The 18,197-nt window shown below is 36.4% G+C and overlaps 1 protein-coding gene across 1 annotated transcript in view; it reads right to left on the bottom strand.

Annotated features, from left to right (window-relative positions):
• LOC121873789 (probable glutamate receptor) overlaps nucleotides 1-14,994 on the bottom strand; it is a 22,885-nt gene extending 7,891 nt beyond the window's left edge. Inside the window, exons 1-10 of the mRNA XM_042377492.1 lie at nucleotides 14,943-14,994; nucleotides 7,462-7,564; nucleotides 7,184-7,308; nucleotides 6,762-6,866; nucleotides 4,708-4,925; nucleotides 4,442-4,564; nucleotides 3,720-3,872; nucleotides 2,909-2,999; nucleotides 620-923; nucleotides 298-515 (exon numbers count right to left, since the gene is read on the bottom strand). Of these exons, the coding sequence (XP_042233426.1) occupies nucleotides 298-515; nucleotides 620-923; nucleotides 2,909-2,999; nucleotides 3,720-3,872; nucleotides 4,442-4,564; nucleotides 4,708-4,925; nucleotides 6,762-6,866; nucleotides 7,184-7,308; nucleotides 7,462-7,564 (1,440 nt within the window). The 5' untranslated portion in view covers nucleotides 14,943-14,994. The remainder of the gene's footprint in view (nucleotides 1-297; nucleotides 516-619; nucleotides 924-2,908; nucleotides 3,000-3,719; nucleotides 3,873-4,441; nucleotides 4,565-4,707; nucleotides 4,926-6,761; nucleotides 6,867-7,183; nucleotides 7,309-7,461; nucleotides 7,565-14,942) is intronic.
• Nucleotides 14,995-18,197: the final 3,203 nt, after the last annotated feature.

Genomic DNA, 18,197 nt, shown 5'->3' with positions numbered 1-18,197 from the left:
CCGATACTTTTTGTTGCGAATGTACATTTCTACTGGACTCCTCCAGATATAATAAGCTTCCTCCATGCAATAGATTCTTCGTAAATCCTTCTTACTTCTTCATTACCGGTCTCAACCTCCTCCCACGAGCATTATATGGCCAGACACTAGTCTTTTTTACTTATACAAAAAGTCATATATCTAACAACCTCTAACTTTAAGAAACTTCTAATTACTCTCTCATGGAAGAACAATTATACCTAATACTCAAATTTTCTTTCATGCCTACGATTCGAAGGACTGGAATCAAATACTCACACGAAAATATTGCACATAGGCGGTGTTGGTTTCCCATATCATGTTCACCGAGGAGTCATCAACCACATCCCGGAGATACTGGTAGGGTTGTGGGATATACCTGACAGCTAAGTTGGACATAAGGTTACCGGCGTAGCTTTTGGTCAGTATCAATATAGTTATCAACCACGTCGCTAACACTGTCCTCTCCCACCACAGGTCTGGAGATGCCGTATTAGCTGTCCACACATGAAGTTAAAATTCATTAATTGCTATAATCAGCTGAATTGGTGTTTTGTTTGATCTATCTTCTTATAATCCCAACACTAAGGCTCTACCTTACCTTGTTGTAGAAGTACGCGTATGTAACCGAAGAACCTATCTGAGGACCAAAGGTTATTACTGCTGGTTTTGAAACCAGAAAATGCCGACATGAGAAGCACCACAGCAGGCATCACCAGCAGCGCCGCCAGAATGCCCATCCACACCAGTGGTGCCAGGGGCAGCAGGAAGCCCCACGCGTCCACCTCCGGCAGACCCCGACCTCCCATGATCCTCGCTGTCTCTGTTATTATCTCCCTCGTGAAGTCCACCATCTCAGCTCGAGTGGCGCTCACACCAAAGGGGCCAAGACCAATGTCCGCCTCCTACGTCAACAAGAGTGTAAGGAGTTTGGAGGAAATTTAACATCCTCATACAAAAATTATAACAGAAACTCAAGATATTAAGTGTTTTCCATAACTATTAAATACAAAGCTTAAAAAAAAGAATATGAAAAAAATTCTTGTATTGTGCTCCAACTAGACAAGTTCCTACATTTAAGAATATTTTGACTCAACTATTACTAATATGTTATTAAAGAATAGCTCAACCTTGAATGTAAATAGAAGTGTTTACTGTATTCCATGTAGCAAATGTAATGGTCATTATGTAGGTCAGACTGTGAAAGCATTGCAACTTGGAATAAAACAGTACAAGTATAATGTTAGAACAGCATCTGAAAGCAGTGCACTGTTCGTTCATATAAGGAACAATAATCATCCCATAGATTGGGAAAACAGTAAAGAAGTGTTTAAATCAACATGTGTCACAGAAAGACTTCTGGTTGAAGCAAGTTTGATTAGATAAATGTATTCTATAAACCTTAGTGATGGTCAGATCAAAACTGACAATATGTTACACAATTTATTTGTGAGTGGCCCAAGGTTAAATGATGATTAGTAGTTCTCATACTTTTTACCTGATTTGACATGACTTGTTATGTCGCAATGCTTTCCCAGTGTGTCCTACATAATTTCCATTACAATTGATACATGAAATGCAGCAAACACTTCCATTTACATTCAAGGTTGGGCTATTCTTGATTAATATATAAGTAAGAGTTGAGTCATACTTAAAAACAACATTAATGTTTGATAATATAATTTAAGGTTGAGTCAAAATATTCTTAAATGTAGGAACTTGTCTAGTTTGAGTACAATACAATGATTTTTTAGCCCTCTTAAGACAACGATCACTGTCTGTTTTGTTAGGTCACTTTGTGTACATAACCTCTCTCTCAGTCTTTGTAATTCAGTTGTCTCTGAAGATGTCTTGAATAAAGACGAAAGCTAAGGTGCTCCATTGTTTCCCTTTTCCCTGTGAGATTTTATCAAGATTTATCTTATGCCTTAAGGCCTATTCATTGTAGAGTATTTAATTTCTTATTTTTAATACCATTTCCTAAATGACTGATATTATTTTGTGAAAGCCCTTAAGGTCTGTTTCATGTGTGCAAGCAACATTTCTTAATACTTCAAATTTATTGTTGCCTGTGTTTCTAATAATTTCTATATCATGTATAACTTTTATTCCCCAGAGTAGTGTTTTAAGTTCAAGTTAAGAGGTGCGCATATTGGTGTACCATCATTTGATTGTGTTTGTAGTGTTGGAGGGAATATAAGTGTCAAAATTTTACAGTGTGTCTCATTCATCCCAGTCACAGACACTATCCTTCCACGGGTCACGGACAATTCATTTTGTTTAGTAAATTTAAGTGTTCTTGTGCTGGTTCGGGATTTTTCTCAAAGGGGCGCTTCCACTGCCATTACCATCTATTAATTTTTAATAAACCCCAAGTCAAGTGAGAAATTAAAGTCCAGCAAATTCCGACCGGTTACATATATATATATATATATATATATATATATATATATATATATATATATATATATATATATATATATATATATATATATATATATATGTAAAATTACCAATATGTGCCTGTCATTTTGCAAAATAACCGATTTCGCAAAAAATCATATATATATATATATATATATATATATATATATATATATATATATATATATATATATATATATATATATATACTTATGCCTTATACAGTCACGTAATTTTCTGTACATCTTCATTGAAACTTTATGTACTGTGGTTATGGAAAACACTTAATAGCTTGCATTTCAAAAAATTAAGATAGAAATAATATTAAAAACTTGTATAAACTGATAAGCGAATTAAGACAAATTCAGTAACGTAGACTTCATGTGTCATCTATTAATTAGTCTTCCTCTATTTGTTCATCTTAATTTTCTTATAACGTTTTGTCCGTATCTTTAAGTAAACTTACCCCTCTGCCCACCATACCAACCATACCGGTCCAGGATCCGTCCTCGCGCTTGACTCCCCAAGACCCGTCAGGAGGCCGTATGTACCTGTACCTGGTGAGACAAACTCACTGGTTTAATATAGTTACCACACTTTGTTGATTAGTCAGGACTGGTGTCAATCTCACAATACTGGAGTGACTGTAACAAAACTGAGGTCACTGTCACAACAATGGGATAACTGTCAGAATATTGGAGTCACTGCCACAATACTGGAGTAACTATCATAATACTGGAATCACTGTCAAAATACTGGGCTCACTGTCACAATACTGGGATAACTGCCACAATACTGGGGTTACTGTCATAAATTTGGGTCACTGATAGTATTCATATTATGTTCATGTGTTATTGTGACAAGACTCTAGTATTACCTAATATGGAGGAGATGGTTCTTTCTTACACTCGTACGGAATTGAGGTATGTACAGTAAATCATTTAAACACAGGAACTATTCGTTATAAATCTACGAGACCCTTGGCGAGTACTTTATTGTTTGTTTCTACGGGCTTATGTGTTGAAGATGATAAAAACTCTTGTTTCATATATTATACAGGTGTAGGATGAATCTTTAAATCATTGTTATAGGCTAATATTAAAAAAAAAATTTAAATTTATATGAAAATAATTAATAGTCAGCGGGCAATAGAGAAAAAATAAATTAAAATTAATTAAAGTCGTCAAAGTTACTACATAGTGTTTCATAATTATTAACGTATTGTCCATAAGTTTAATGTCTTCCTATGAAAGACAATAACCCGAATTGCCACTTACGTAAAGTTCATAGTATCAGCCAGTATCTCCAGCAAATTGACCATTGGCCCCGTGAATGATGGCACGGCTGAACTTCCGTCCGTCTCCTCAACTAATGCAATGTGAGGCTCAAACTCCTCAGCTGCCACCAAGAGTGATGGCCCATTGTAAAATCTATGAGACGGAATTGATGCTGAAAACGCATATTAATATAAATATATATATATATATATATATATATATATATATATATATATATATATATATATATATATATATATATATATATATATATATATATATATATATATATATATATATATATATATATATATATATATATATATATATATATATATATATATATATATATATATATTTCTCATGTAGATCCACAATAAAAACGTGGATAAGATAAATCTTGATAAAATCACACAGGGAAAAGGGAAACAATGGAGCACCTTAGCTTTCGTCTTTATTCAAGACATCTTCAGACGAAAGCTAAGGTACGCCATTGTTTCCCTTTTCCCTGTGTGATTTTATAAAAAAAAAAAAATATATATATATATATATATATATATATATATATATATATATATATATATATATATATATATATATATATATATATATATATATATATATATATATATATATATATATATATATATATATATATATCCAAATTATTTGTTTTCAAGTTACCTTCTACAAACTTACTGTTAGCTGCACCAGGTACTCACGTTGAAAACTTTTCCGGGAAAATTTGTAGGTGGGTGGTGAGAACAAGGCCCCGCTGGGGTGACCATGAGGCGATCTTGAGAGCCTGGGCTTCTTTCGGGGTAAATGGTAGGTGCACGTATAAACTGCAAAGAGCGTGTGTGATGCAGCACCCCCAGGGTTAACAATTATAATTATGATTACAGTAGGCATAGATACTGTACTGTATATCATCATCATTACAGTTAAGAAAAGTTCAGCTGATGTATTCAAGTATTCAAGCGTTTACCTGAGTGAGTTATTTTCCAGGATAAGTAACATCGCGTTTGTCATGGAAAAAGTCTTGTGTAGGTGTTGGAGCTCAGGGAGAGGCAGGCGGGTGACGGCTAGGAGCCTCGTCGACCACACCAGCAGGCGGCCCTTGAGGGTCCACTTGGCTAAGGCGGCGAGGAAGGCTGGGTCGTCGCTCACCACCACCACCGTCACGCTCCATGACACCTGCCGCAGCTGATAACGTCACCATAGGAGAAACGACTTGAGTGAAATTGCCGCCTGAGCAGTAATTATATAAAACTGACTTAGGGCCTGGAGTATGAGGTGAGAGTAATCTGCCCATCTATAGCTCATTCTCAATAATTCGAATTATAAATGGACATGTTACCGTCTGTTGATATAGACATTATCAAGGAAACACGTGAGGCGATTCAGTATGTATAAAGATTATATTGTGATAATCAACATGCATACATGTATTAGGGATATAAATACATACAGCATGTATCAGATAAACATTGATTCCATCATTATGGCTTTTACACTCCGAGTTTTGCTCAGGCTCGCAGCATGTTGTGAATAATGGACGAGTTGACGGTTCTGGGTAAACACAAGAAATAAACACTGCCACGTTCGTAGAGTGATACGGTATATATATTTTGTTTAAAGTCCTGCTTTAATAGTTGAGATAAGTTTACTTCTCTAGAAACAGGGACGCCATTTTCAATGACGCCACTACCTTCAAACTCATCGCTGCAGTCGTAGGGAGTAGAAAGGATGGCCTCTTCAGACCCCAAATGCCACGTTCAGGTAAGGTTTAAGGGTGTTTTTTTATGGTCTAAGTCATGGACATATCGTAAGTGAAGAAATGTGCCGTGAAGAGCAGCTTCAAACATAGTTTGGATGGATATAAGAGCGATAGGGGTTGAGTGTAAATGGGACTGCCCAGTATGGGCCAATAGGCTCTCTGCTGTTTCCTCCATTCTTATGTTCTTTTGAACATAAAAACTCCCATGTTCACACCAGCTTAGCTATCATGTACTCTTACCTGATAGACGTTCTCTTTTTTTTTTAGTACATTTACAGAGTATATCAGTACTAGATGGAGATACGAGTAAATTTAAAAGTGATGACATTGTCTGGACTTTGTTTTGGGAATGCCTGATGCCAGGTAAACATGACAACATAGTGCTGTTATTGTTTTGGTGATTCACTAATGAACCACTGGGATATATCATCATTTATATTAATTAATGGGTAAAATTTTTCTTTAACTTCTATAAGTATTTGGATGTTTAGATTCGAGATAGGCTATATTGGGTAAATTTAAGTTTTGGTCATCCCTGTACTTAGACATGCAGACTGTTTTTTTTCTGGTGGTTTGATATGTGTTAAGAACGATCATACCCTAACATAACCTAACCTAACAATGATCTGCATTTTCTTATGCGATTGAAAAATGTTTTGAGACAGAAATCATGTAGAGATAATGTGTCTTATTGTTTAAAGTACTTAATCCCATAGTTAGAATCTTAAGGTTCCCCTGATGACCAAACCCAAAATAATACCAATATTGTTTGGAATGTTTATACTAGGAAATTTGTTGTATGGGCAGCTAATATACATTGAATTAGTTTATCTGCTTCGTAATATTTATATATTCAAAATAGTATTACTGTGTTGCACAATAAAGGAAAATTAATTACCTAATAATATCTATTTACTGAGCCGATCAGCCGAGAAGATTGGACAACTACAGCTGGCTGCCTCCCGCTGAGGGGTTCGCTCCAGCCAGTGACGTCACAACCAATCACAGAGCTTTTCGCAGTCACGTGGCTTTTTAGCAACTTTAACCCTTATTTCTGACACTTTTTGACCCAATTTATTTTAAAATATCATTACCATAGTGAATTTAAGCGTTTTCTTTACCCTGATCTGCCATCTTACGAAAAAATTAAGACCGTCACCTCGTCCATTCTACATTTAATGTAATATACTTTACTCTTCCCCCGGTATAGTGTCATACCACTTCAAATGTATACCTCGTAGAGGTGACCTCTCGTGACCTACCTTGCGAGCTTCCTTCACCGCCCTGGAGAACCTCGCCTGGGTGTCTACAGCATCTTGACTGTTCACTGTCACCTCCAGTACGCTTATCCCCCAGGGAGGCCGCATCTGTCTCGTATTTGTGTAAAATCAAAATTAATGTTGGTTAAACTTGTAGAATCCTTAGGAATAGCTCTGGAATATAAGGTAATTAACTATTCATTTATTTGTGTTTCATAACTTATCTTTGGATATTAGGTTTGTAAAGTTTGTGTTTAGGTCAATACAAAAACAGATCCCGACAATATTATGTAAATATTAAAACGAAATAAGAAAGGCGCCTATGGACATTAGATCACCGAGATATTTATATTTTTGGGGTGTTTTTAAATATGGATCTACATATTTTAGTTTTTTTTAATATTTTTACTAAGATTATGGCGTACCATGAAGAGAGTGGCTGCCGAGGTGGTGCCGTCAGTGAGAAAGATGAGAGAACTGTGAGGATGTGACACAGTTGCTAAAACATCACCTAAAGCCTCTCTCGCTACTGACAGCGCTTCCGTACTACCTGTCAGGGTCAAGGATAATGATCTATGCTAGAAACTCAACTTTATGAGATTTCCAGGTAGTGAATATAATAACTTATTACTAATAAGAACCAATTTTACAATGTATATTTTGTGGTCACAAGGAGGGCAGCATGACACCATTCATCAGTTACCATTAGGATAAAGTACTTGAGAGACACAGAGGGAGACCAGAGTCGTCATCACCAACACTAACGTCACAGGCGCCTCCATCTTGGCCTTGTCCCCCTGAGACATCTGGAAGTCGAAAGAAAAAAAGAAGGCTAGAAGATGGTCTTAATTCCATACCTCCCCTGAATAGTCAAGTTTTACCTCCGTAAGGCAATTACTTTGATGATATTCCTGTTTAATATTATTATTGTTGCTGTTATTTTCTATTTTCACCATACTGAAGCCTTAAAAACGCCTATTGGTTCACAGGGATGGCTATAATTATCAAGATAATTCATATTTTACTGTTGAAAGTAGGGTAGATTTTTTCCTAAAACGTATATCTTGATTTGAGTTTGTGGTCATATAAGTTCCAATATATTTGTGTTTATAAGAATTGCATATTTGAACCCGGTACTAAGGGTAAAGGATATTCAAAGTTAGTGATTGGATTCTATTTTATACACTGTAACAACACTAACATATACAATTATGGAAAAGGTAGAAGCTTAGGTCCTGTTTTATTGGGTCTAGTTTAAGGTAGATATTAACTTGTTCGTCCTCCTCGTAGTCTGGCAATTTTTTTTTTCCGAACCGAGTTGAGTTGACTGTAAATGCTCACAGAACAACTCTCTTATTGTAGTGTGTGTATAGTACCCATGGCTATTATTATAGGCGCAGAACACTACATAATATATGGTAAATTTTGTTCTTGCCAAGGTACTGTATGTTGCGGACAAGGACTATCAATTCAACACGCCTCATTGAAAACTGATAAGCACATGTTCGACTGTCCGTGAATATATGGTAAGCTATAACGTATGTGCCAAACATACTTTACTGCATGGAGGAAGGCCTGAAACAATTTTCTCTTTGCTTAATGGAAAGAGTGAAAAATGTGAGCATAATTCACAGGGAGCGAAGAGAACTGATTATTCGGCGAGTGCGCAATATTCGTAGAATTCCCACGCCTTCCACGCGGCCTGCCTTTTCGGTGTCTTGTCTCGACATTGCCCTCTAGTTGCCATCGTCTTATCCACCTGCTGACAGTGGTGACGCTCGTACCCGTCTCTTCTGCTATGATTCTCAGAGGGGTTCCTTCCACCCACATCCACACCAGTCTGACGCGCTCAGCCAAAGTTGTTGGCCGGAGTCTTTGTCGTCGGTCCATACTCCTGTGTGTGTGAGAATTCAATGAAGTATGCAGCAGAGTACCACAATACACTCAAAGTCAATATATCTTCGTAGTCTCTTCAGGCAACATAAATATAATACGGCTTATAATCGAAAAACATCTGCGTCTTTTAAGGATAGTGACAATACTGTGTGATTCTACCTGTCCGGCTATCTGTTCCCATAGACTCGTCGGAAATTCTGAAAAATGGCTAAATATCGAAAGTAAAGGCCACTGTTTTGAGAAAGATGGCAACAGAGCCACTGTTTTTAACGAAATTAAGACTTACTAAACTTGAAAACCAATGATGCCAAGATGAATTCTGAGTCCAAAGGAATCTAATTAACACTTAAAAGATCGTCGATCGGTCATTACGTACAAACATACTTCAATTAAACAATTTTTTACGTTCTGACCTTCGAAATGGATGGTGTTCTTCGCAGCCTTAATTATTGCTGCTTCCCAGGCTGGAGGGAAAATAAATAAAGAAGACATTCCACACAACACGTACTCCAGCTTTTAAAGGACAAGACTCAAGCGTTGGGATCGAAGTCAATTATATCTGATATATTGACTAAGATAGATTCTTGTCCACCATCAATTACGATTAATGGTCAAGCAGGCTTAATAATTGATTAGTGACCAATCAAATGTAGTGGCAATTGAAAACCCAGAAAAAAATATTTCTATATTCGGTGATCTAACAGACACATTCCATCATGTGTGTGATGCGGGGACGAGACGGATACAATAAATAGTCTTTAACAGGTTATAGATCACTTGAAATAAAAACAGCCGCGAGTATGAGGCGAAGGAAGAAACATATCATTATCGTTGAGAGCAGACATGGAGAATGGCTTCACAGGTGAGAAAATGTATAAAGTTCGAATCCCACCCTAAATTTGTATAGCCTAAATAGGGATAATCGCAGCACTGTCTGCGTCAAGGCTTACTCAACGGTTCTTAAATGCTTTTTGCATGCTGAATTCAGAAATGTAACTCAGTTCGCTCAATCAGGTCAGGTTTTTATGCTATCTCAATTTTAAGAAAATAAATAATCGAAAAGAATATTTTTTAAATTAGCATTTTTATTTTTTTTTTTCAAATCAGACTTACATTAACGAAAAATGTACAAACTATACATAAAATGATACACAAGTATCGCCCCAAAACTGCAGAGATTCGCCGTCCGATTCCGATGAAAAAATGGATGATGGTGACATATCTGGTATACATCAACCTACGGCCGAGACAAGTCAACCCAAACCCCTGAGCCAAGCTGAGTTGAACGATTTGACACGAGATTTGTACTTGTCCAAAGAATCTGCTCAGTTGCTAGGGTCACTTCTTCGCGAAAATCGTTTGTTAGCACCGGAAACGACATTCTCCTGGTACCGCAGCCGTGAAGAAGAGTTTCGAGAATATTTCAGTTCGGACGAAGAAGTTTCGCTGGTTTACTGTAACAACGTCAACGGCCTCATTTCAGCTATGGGTTTTGCGTATGATCCTACAAAATGGCGGCTCTTCATCGATTCCTCAAGCAGAAGCTTGAAAGCAGTACTTCTCTTCACTGGTAATAAGATCTCGTCTGTTCCGGTGGGTCACTCTGTGCAGATGACTGGGAACTATAGTAACATGGACCATTTGCTAACTGCTTTGAAATACAAACATCACAATTGGATGATTTGCGGAGACCTAAAGGTATGTTGTTGCCAACCTAGGTAATTTATTTTTTAAGTAAGAGAAAGTGCAGTACTTAATATTCTAAATTAATTCCAAGAGTTGATTTTCTGTTAGTAGTACATTATTTTTAAGACCACTCGAAATCTCTGGTTGGCCATATGTCGTTTAAAGTGTACATATGCATATAAATATTCTTAAAATGGATTAAAATATGAATTTATTACTAAAATGGTATAACAAATTTCAAAACAAATATGTGTGTTCCTTTTTATTTATAGGTTGTGTCCATGGTGCTGGGTCTACAAGGCAGCTACACCAAATACCCAGGCTTTCTCTGTCTGTGGGACAGCCGAGCAGACAAGCAGCATTATGTACAACGCAATTGGCCAGCAAGACCTGGCCTGGAACCAGGTTCGCAAACGTTGTGTCACACGCTCTTGTGAATCCGCAGAAGATTCTACTTCCGCCACTGCACATCAAACTCGGACTTATAAAGAATTTTGTCAAAGCACTGAACAAAGAAGGCCGAGCTTTCGCTGTCCTGAATCAAAAATTTCCAAGCTGAAGTGAGGCCAAACTGAAAGCAGGTATTTTTGATGGCCCTCAGATCAGGGAGCTTATGAAAGATCCTAAATTCGATGAAAGTATGGAGGACAATGAGAGGAATGCCTGGCTCGCATTCAAATCCATTGTAACGAAGTCCAGAGTACGAACGTGTTGTCGAGGAGCTCCTGCAGAGCTTCCAGCTCTTGGTGCACGCATGTCCATAAAGATGAATTTTCTCAGCTCGCATTTAGACTACTTTCCGGAAAACTGTGGTGATGTCAGCGAGGAGCAAGGAGAGCGCTTTCACCAGGATATTCGAGTGATGGAAGAGAGGCACCAGGGCCGCTGTGATGTGAACACGCTCGCGGACTACTGCAGGCGCGTCAAGAGAAACGTTACAGATGAAGAACACAGACGAAAATCTTTGCGAAAGCCGTTTATTCCACATTAATTTTTTTCCTTCTTCTTTCTTTTTAATATTGAAATTCACATTAACTGTACTTGTGTACCATTTATGTACAGTATAGTTTATACATTTTCCGTCAATGTAAGTCTGATTTGATAAATAAACATGCTAATTTAAAAAATATTATTTTCGATTACTTATTTTCTTAAAATTGGGATAGCATAAAAAACTGACCTGATTGAGCGAACTGAGTTACATTTCTGAATTCAGCATGCAAAAAGCACATAAGAACCGTTGAGTAAGCCTTGACCTCTGAAAAACAAACTTTCAACTGCAGCCCAGTGAAATTATACTTTAAAAAGAAACTAACAGTTTTACGAAATAGGAAATTGTTTACTTTTTATTGATATAATTAAAAGGAAATCAATTAGTAAATGGTAAGATTTTCTCTGTTTAATTGGAGACGCCGTGAAAAAATGCTACTAGGGTAAGCAAATGACTCTACAAATGACATTAGATAATTGATAGTTATTTTTATTTCGTCTTTACCCTTCATTTATGACACCAATGAGGCATTTTGATAAGGTTTTTGTTAGACAATTAGCAACCCTTAGAATAATATACATTATCTAAGATTTATTTCCTATGAAGTAAATTATTTTACACGGGTTGCGGCGATGGTAAAATTAATATCATATCTAAAAATTCTAAATTATTCGAAACAAATAGGATATTGTTTTGAAATCTTGAATGTGAATTTACAGTTATATATATATATATATATATATATATATATATATATATATATATATATATATATATATATATATATATATATATATATATATATATATATATATGTAACCGGTCGGAATTTACTGGACTATATTTTTTCACTTGACTTGGGGTTTATTAAAGATTATTAGATGGAAATGGCAGTGGAAGCGCCCCTTTGAGAAAAATCCCGAACCAGCACAAGAACACTTAAATCTACTAAACAAAATGACTTGTCCGTGACCCGTGGAAGGATAGCGTCTGTGACTGGGATGAATGAGACACACCGTAAAATTTAGACACTTCTATTCCCTCCAACACTACAAACACAATCAAATAATGGTACACCAATATGCGCACCTCTTAACTTGAACTTAAAACACTACTCTGGGGAATAAAAGTTATACATGATATAGAAATTATTAGAAACTCAGGCAACAATAAATTTGAAGTATTAAGAAATGTTGCTTGCACACATGAAACAGGCCTTAAGGGCTTTCAACAAAATTATATTACCCCAACAGATGCACACTTCCTAACCTAACTTAAACACTACTCTGGGGAACAAGGTTATACCTGAGATCGGAATTATGAAGAAAAATTAGATGCTTTAAAAGAATCAAATCACAGTATCACTCTGGTTCCACTTAGTGACACAAACATTCAAAAAACAATACTATCAAAATTATTTAAGAAATACTAAACCACACACGTCAAGATAACATCAGTAACTGAGAAATGGTATTAACTACACACAAATATAGTCACTATTGTTGATATGTTACTGGGTCCACCAATACCCGAGAACCATGCTCCACCTAACTCAACATACACCCGTAATAAGGGAGATAAAATGTTCCTCTAGGTAAACCCCTAGACTCATGGTCTCAGCGTGTGACCATTAATTTACTCAGATAGCCTCAGTGTACTCCCAGTGCCTCCATGGGCAGGAAGAGAGAACGCCAGCAGGTGTCTATGGCCAGTAGGTAACACTTCTAGCTGACCGAGGACACGCGGTGTTGTGCACCCACGTGGTAAGAACTGATCACCCACTGCTGATGCTGGTCCCGTGTCGTTTTAGTTGTCGGGAGCACTCGTTCACTCAAGAGATCCTTTGCTACCCCGCTAACCAGTGACAAGCCTACACTGATCGTTCCGAAGGCGACAATCGCCAAGCCTCAATCATCAACGGCAGTCTCGAAAGGCAGTCAGTCTCTAGCAGCCAATTTCTCGCAGTCAAACTCGCGGTCAAGTGGGTTCTGACGGAAACCCTGAAATGAACTCACTGTTAGCTCTTGTTAACTTTACCACTGCCCTATCTAACCCTGTCTGAGAACGAATGAGACTTACTTGTTATACTGCAATAGCGCAACACAGGTGACTAGGCCACGTGACTATTTCTGTGACGGACGCGCAGGGACGTCTTGTTTGTCTGAATGCTTCCCCGTGACTGAGAGAGAGCCCGCCTCGTGTCCTCTCAAGGCGTTAGCTTAGGCCTACGTGACACATTTTCCGCCTAACTAATAACTCCTTGGGACACCCGTAACATTATTCAGACTGATAAACGATCTATAATAATTTCAAATTCAATAATAGTCCTTAACTTCATGAATCTCATCATTATTAATTCGGCAAATTACATTTAATATCACTTAGGCCTAGTTCCACAACCTCTCCCTATGTGCAGGGAGCGCTCTCTTCCCTCCGACGACCTTGAAAGCTCAGTATCGCCAATGGCGCGGTGTTTGAAATTACACTGAAATTTCTGAATATTACATATATATATATATATATATATATATATATATATATATATATATATATATATATATATATATATATATATATATATATATATATATATATATATATTCTGTATATATGTTGATAACCACAAGAAAACACGAAGTTCCCACAAGAGCTTTCGTGTAATTCACATCTTCAGGGGTGAGTACAGACTAAGGAGTAATTATTGACATGGCTAATATATACAGTAAAGGAGAATGAGATCAAGCCCCTAGGGGACCGTAGGTGTCCACCATATTCAGGTCAAAAAATTTACCATGCCATCTCTAAGCACTTTCGTGTAATTCACATCTTAAGGGTAGATTGACAAGACTAATGTACACAGTGAAGGAGATCAAATCCCTAGGGACAGCAGGTCAAAAGGGAGGATGACCGAGCGTAAATGCATGACATACCGATCATTTGTGTAATTGTTTTTTACGGGGATTAGCCCACCCGGGCACAGGTCACTGACCCATATCGAGGCCTGGGGGGCGAAAATGTAATAATTATTCATAGTAAATAAAATAATAACAAGTAAAAAAAATGATAATGATATCAGTAATAATAATAACACTATAATAATAATAATAATAATAATAATAATAATAATAATAACACTATAATAATAATAATAATAACACTATAATAATAATAATAATAATAATAATAATAATAATAATAATAATAATAAAGAACTATAAAGAAATACAAAAAAAAGTGAGAAACACTAAATGTATGTTGTGTTGTCAAGTAAGAGAAACAATTGAGACCCTGCAATTGTGTGTAAATGAGGCAGAAAGACAGATCAGCAACCTGGGACTTTGTCACAACTTTTGTGATGCCATACAGCAACAGGGTTAATGTTATACTGCAAATTGTAATTCTACTCTTAACGATTAAGTTCTGTATTTCCATTGGGTGTGTGTGTGTGTGTATAAAGAGCGGCGTGTATTCCAAAGAATGTAAGGTTAACATCTTTTGCCCTATAAAAAAAATATTCTCTTTAAAAGTAAATAGAATATACATTGCTTCGAGTGATTTTGTTACAAATTACTAATACAGATTTAATAAATAATTTGTAGGTAGCGTCTTACAGAGTGGTGGCGAGCAGTAGGTGACGGAAGCGCTTGACTATATCGTGTGAGTTGCAACGAGGGAATGAATCACTGTCGATAAGAGATCGTAGTATTTATTGACTCTGTAAAGACAACAAATGAAATGACATTGACACCTTTTTTGGCCAATTCTACTCATTTTTTCTCTCTCTTTCTCTTTCTGCCGACGGAAAATATAAACAAATCCTTGTTCCTATTTGTGTGATGGAAACTATTTGGTAGCTTGTCAAAAGAATATATTCACAGTATAATTGTTATACCCCACTATTGTTATGGTCCAGGAGAATGTGTCTTCCCTTCTTGTGACGCGTTAAAGGTCAACTCACATGAGTGCAAGATGATCATATACTTTAGTAAGAGATACGCTGATACCCTTGGTGGTAATTAACCGAGCGTAAATGCATGACATACAGATAGTTTGTTTATTTTTTTTACGGGGATTATCCCACCTGGGCACAGGTCACTGACCCACATCGGGGCCTGGGGGGACGAAAATGTAATAATTATTCATAATAAATAAAATTTATAATAAAAAGTAAAATAAAATAATAATAGTATCAATAATAATAATAATTCAGTAATAATAATAAAGAAATACACAAAACAAAAACACTATATATATATATATATAATTATATATATATATATATATATATATATATATATATATATATATATATATATATATATATATATATATATATATATATATATATATATATATATATATATATATATATATATATATATATGTAGGAATTTGCCTGGCTATGTTCTTAAGATGTCTGCGTATTTGTGACTGAATTTATTGACGATGAATTGAAACACATTCGTTCTATTGCACAAAAACTCGGGTACCCTTCTGTGTTTGTTGATCGTTGTTTTAAAAGGGCTAAAAAATCCTTTCATTCCTCTCAAACCAGACAAGTTCCTACACTTAAGAATATTTTGACTCTGCCCTATCGTAATGAATTTGTCCCGTTAGTTCGGTCCCACAAGCTACTAAATATTAATGTTGTTTTCACGTATGACTCAACCATTACCAATATGTTAATAAAAAATAGCCCAAGTTTGAATGTAAATGGAAGTGTTTATTGTATTCCATGTAGCAAATGTAATTGTAATTATGTAGGACAGACAGGAAAAACACTGCAGCTCAGAATCAAACAGCTTAGCAACTTTTTAGTAAGTGCGGGAACTCTGGAAAGTTTCAAAAGGAGGCTAGATAGATTCATGGATGATAGAGAGTGGTAGTAACTCTCGACAGGAGCTGCCATGCACAGGCCAACCGGCCTATTGCAGACTCCTTATTTTCTTATGTTCTTATGTAACATAAGTACAATATCAGAACAGCATCTGAAAGCAGTGCCTTGTTCGTTCATGTTAGGAATAATAATCATCCCATTGCTTGGGAAAAAAGCTTAGAAGTATTTAAATCATCTTGTGTCACAGAAAGACTTCTGGTTGAAGCTAGTTTGATTAAGGAATTAAAATCAATAAACCTTAGTGATGGTCAGTTCAAAACTGATAATATGTTACATAAATTTATTTGTCAGTGGCCCAAGGTTAAAAATGCTTTGAAAACCTTTGATCTAGATGTATAATAGTTATTTAGTGGGTCCCTTATTTTTGACCTGGCCTGACTTGTCACGTCACCCCCTTCTCTTAAGCTCCTCTACGTGTGTGTTGGTGTGGGAATTAGTGGGTGACATCATTATGACCCGACCTCATGTTTTTAAGGTCACCCAGTATATTTAAGCCTCTCTCTGTCCATGTAATCCAGTTGCCTCAAGATAAATCTTGATAAAATCACACGGGAAAATGGAAACAACGGGTCGGAATTACTGGATATTAATTTCTCACTTGACTTGGGGTTTATTAATTATTAGATGGAAAGTGCAGTGGAAGTGCCCCTTTGAGAAAATCCCGAACCAGCACAAGAACACTTAAATTTACTAGCAAAGTGAATTCTCCGTGACCCGTGGAAGGATAGCATCTGTGATTGGGATGAATGAGACACACTGTAGAATTTAGACACATATATTCCCTCCAACACTACAGACACAATCAAATAATGGTACACCAACATATGCGCACCTCTTAACCTGAACTTAAAACACTACTCTGGGGAATAAAAGTTATATATGATATTGAAATTACTAGAAACTCAGACAATGCCTCATTAGACAACAATAAATTCAAAGTATTAAGAAGTGTTGCTTACCCACATGAAACAGGCCTTAAGGGTTTTCACAAAATAATATCCACCACTGAGAAAATAGTATTAAAAAAAATAAGAAATTAATAATTTTACAATGAATAGGCCTTAAGGGCACTCAACAAAATTATATCAAGCACTGAGAAAATGGTATAAAAAAATAAGAAATTATTAACTCCACCCTGAATAGGCCTTCAGGGCACTCCACAAAATTGTATTACCCCCACAGATGCACACCTCCTAACCTAACTTAAACACTACTCTGAGGAACAAAGGTTATACCTGAGATTGAAATTATAAAGAAATATTAAATGCATTAAAGGAACTAAATCACAGTATCACTTACAACAGAGGAGGAACCTCATCTGAAGAACAGTTCCCTCATTCTCTAGCATCAATTAGTGACACAACATTAAAAGTCAATACTATCAAAATTATTTAAGAGATATTAACTACACACAGCATACACAAGTAACTGAAAAAATAGTATTACCTACAAAAAAAAATAATATCACCATTATTAAGAAGTTACTGAGTCCACCAATACCCGTGAACCATGCTTCCTAACCTAACACATAGAGTCCACCTGCACTCCGTAGTTTTTTAAGGCATAACCAACAGGCACCCGTAGTTTTAGGCCCAAACCAGCCTTTCTCAACCTTGGAAAATGTATCTCTAAGTTCCACTAGATTCCTGGCCCCAGTGTGTGACCCTGTATTCGCTTAGCTGGCTTCACTTTACCCCAGTACATCCATGAAACGGAAGGGAGTGAGCCAATCAGACCTTGTACAATTGAGAGACGCTTTAGCTTCCCGTTAGTAAAATGTTTTCACTAAGCTGTTTGAAGATATGTGGTATTGTGGGCCAAGGTAGAGGAGAGATGATGACCCCAACCGGTAGTCAGTTGTGCACCCAGACAGCTGGTTTCACTTCGGAGATCTCTGGCTAACCCCGCTGACCAGTGACAAGCCTGTCTGATCGTTATATGAAGTAATGATGGGTGGTGTTATATGTAG

This window comes from Homarus americanus, unplaced genomic scaffold, assembly GCF_018991925.1.
Source record: "Homarus americanus isolate GMGI-L3 unplaced genomic scaffold, GMGI_Hamer_2.0 scaffold25827, whole genome shotgun sequence".
NCBI classification, from domain to species: domain Eukaryota; kingdom Metazoa; phylum Arthropoda; class Malacostraca; order Decapoda; family Nephropidae; genus Homarus; species Homarus americanus.
The sequence above is the reverse complement of the archived record's forward strand: the minus strand, read 5'-3'. Positions and strand labels throughout refer to the sequence as shown.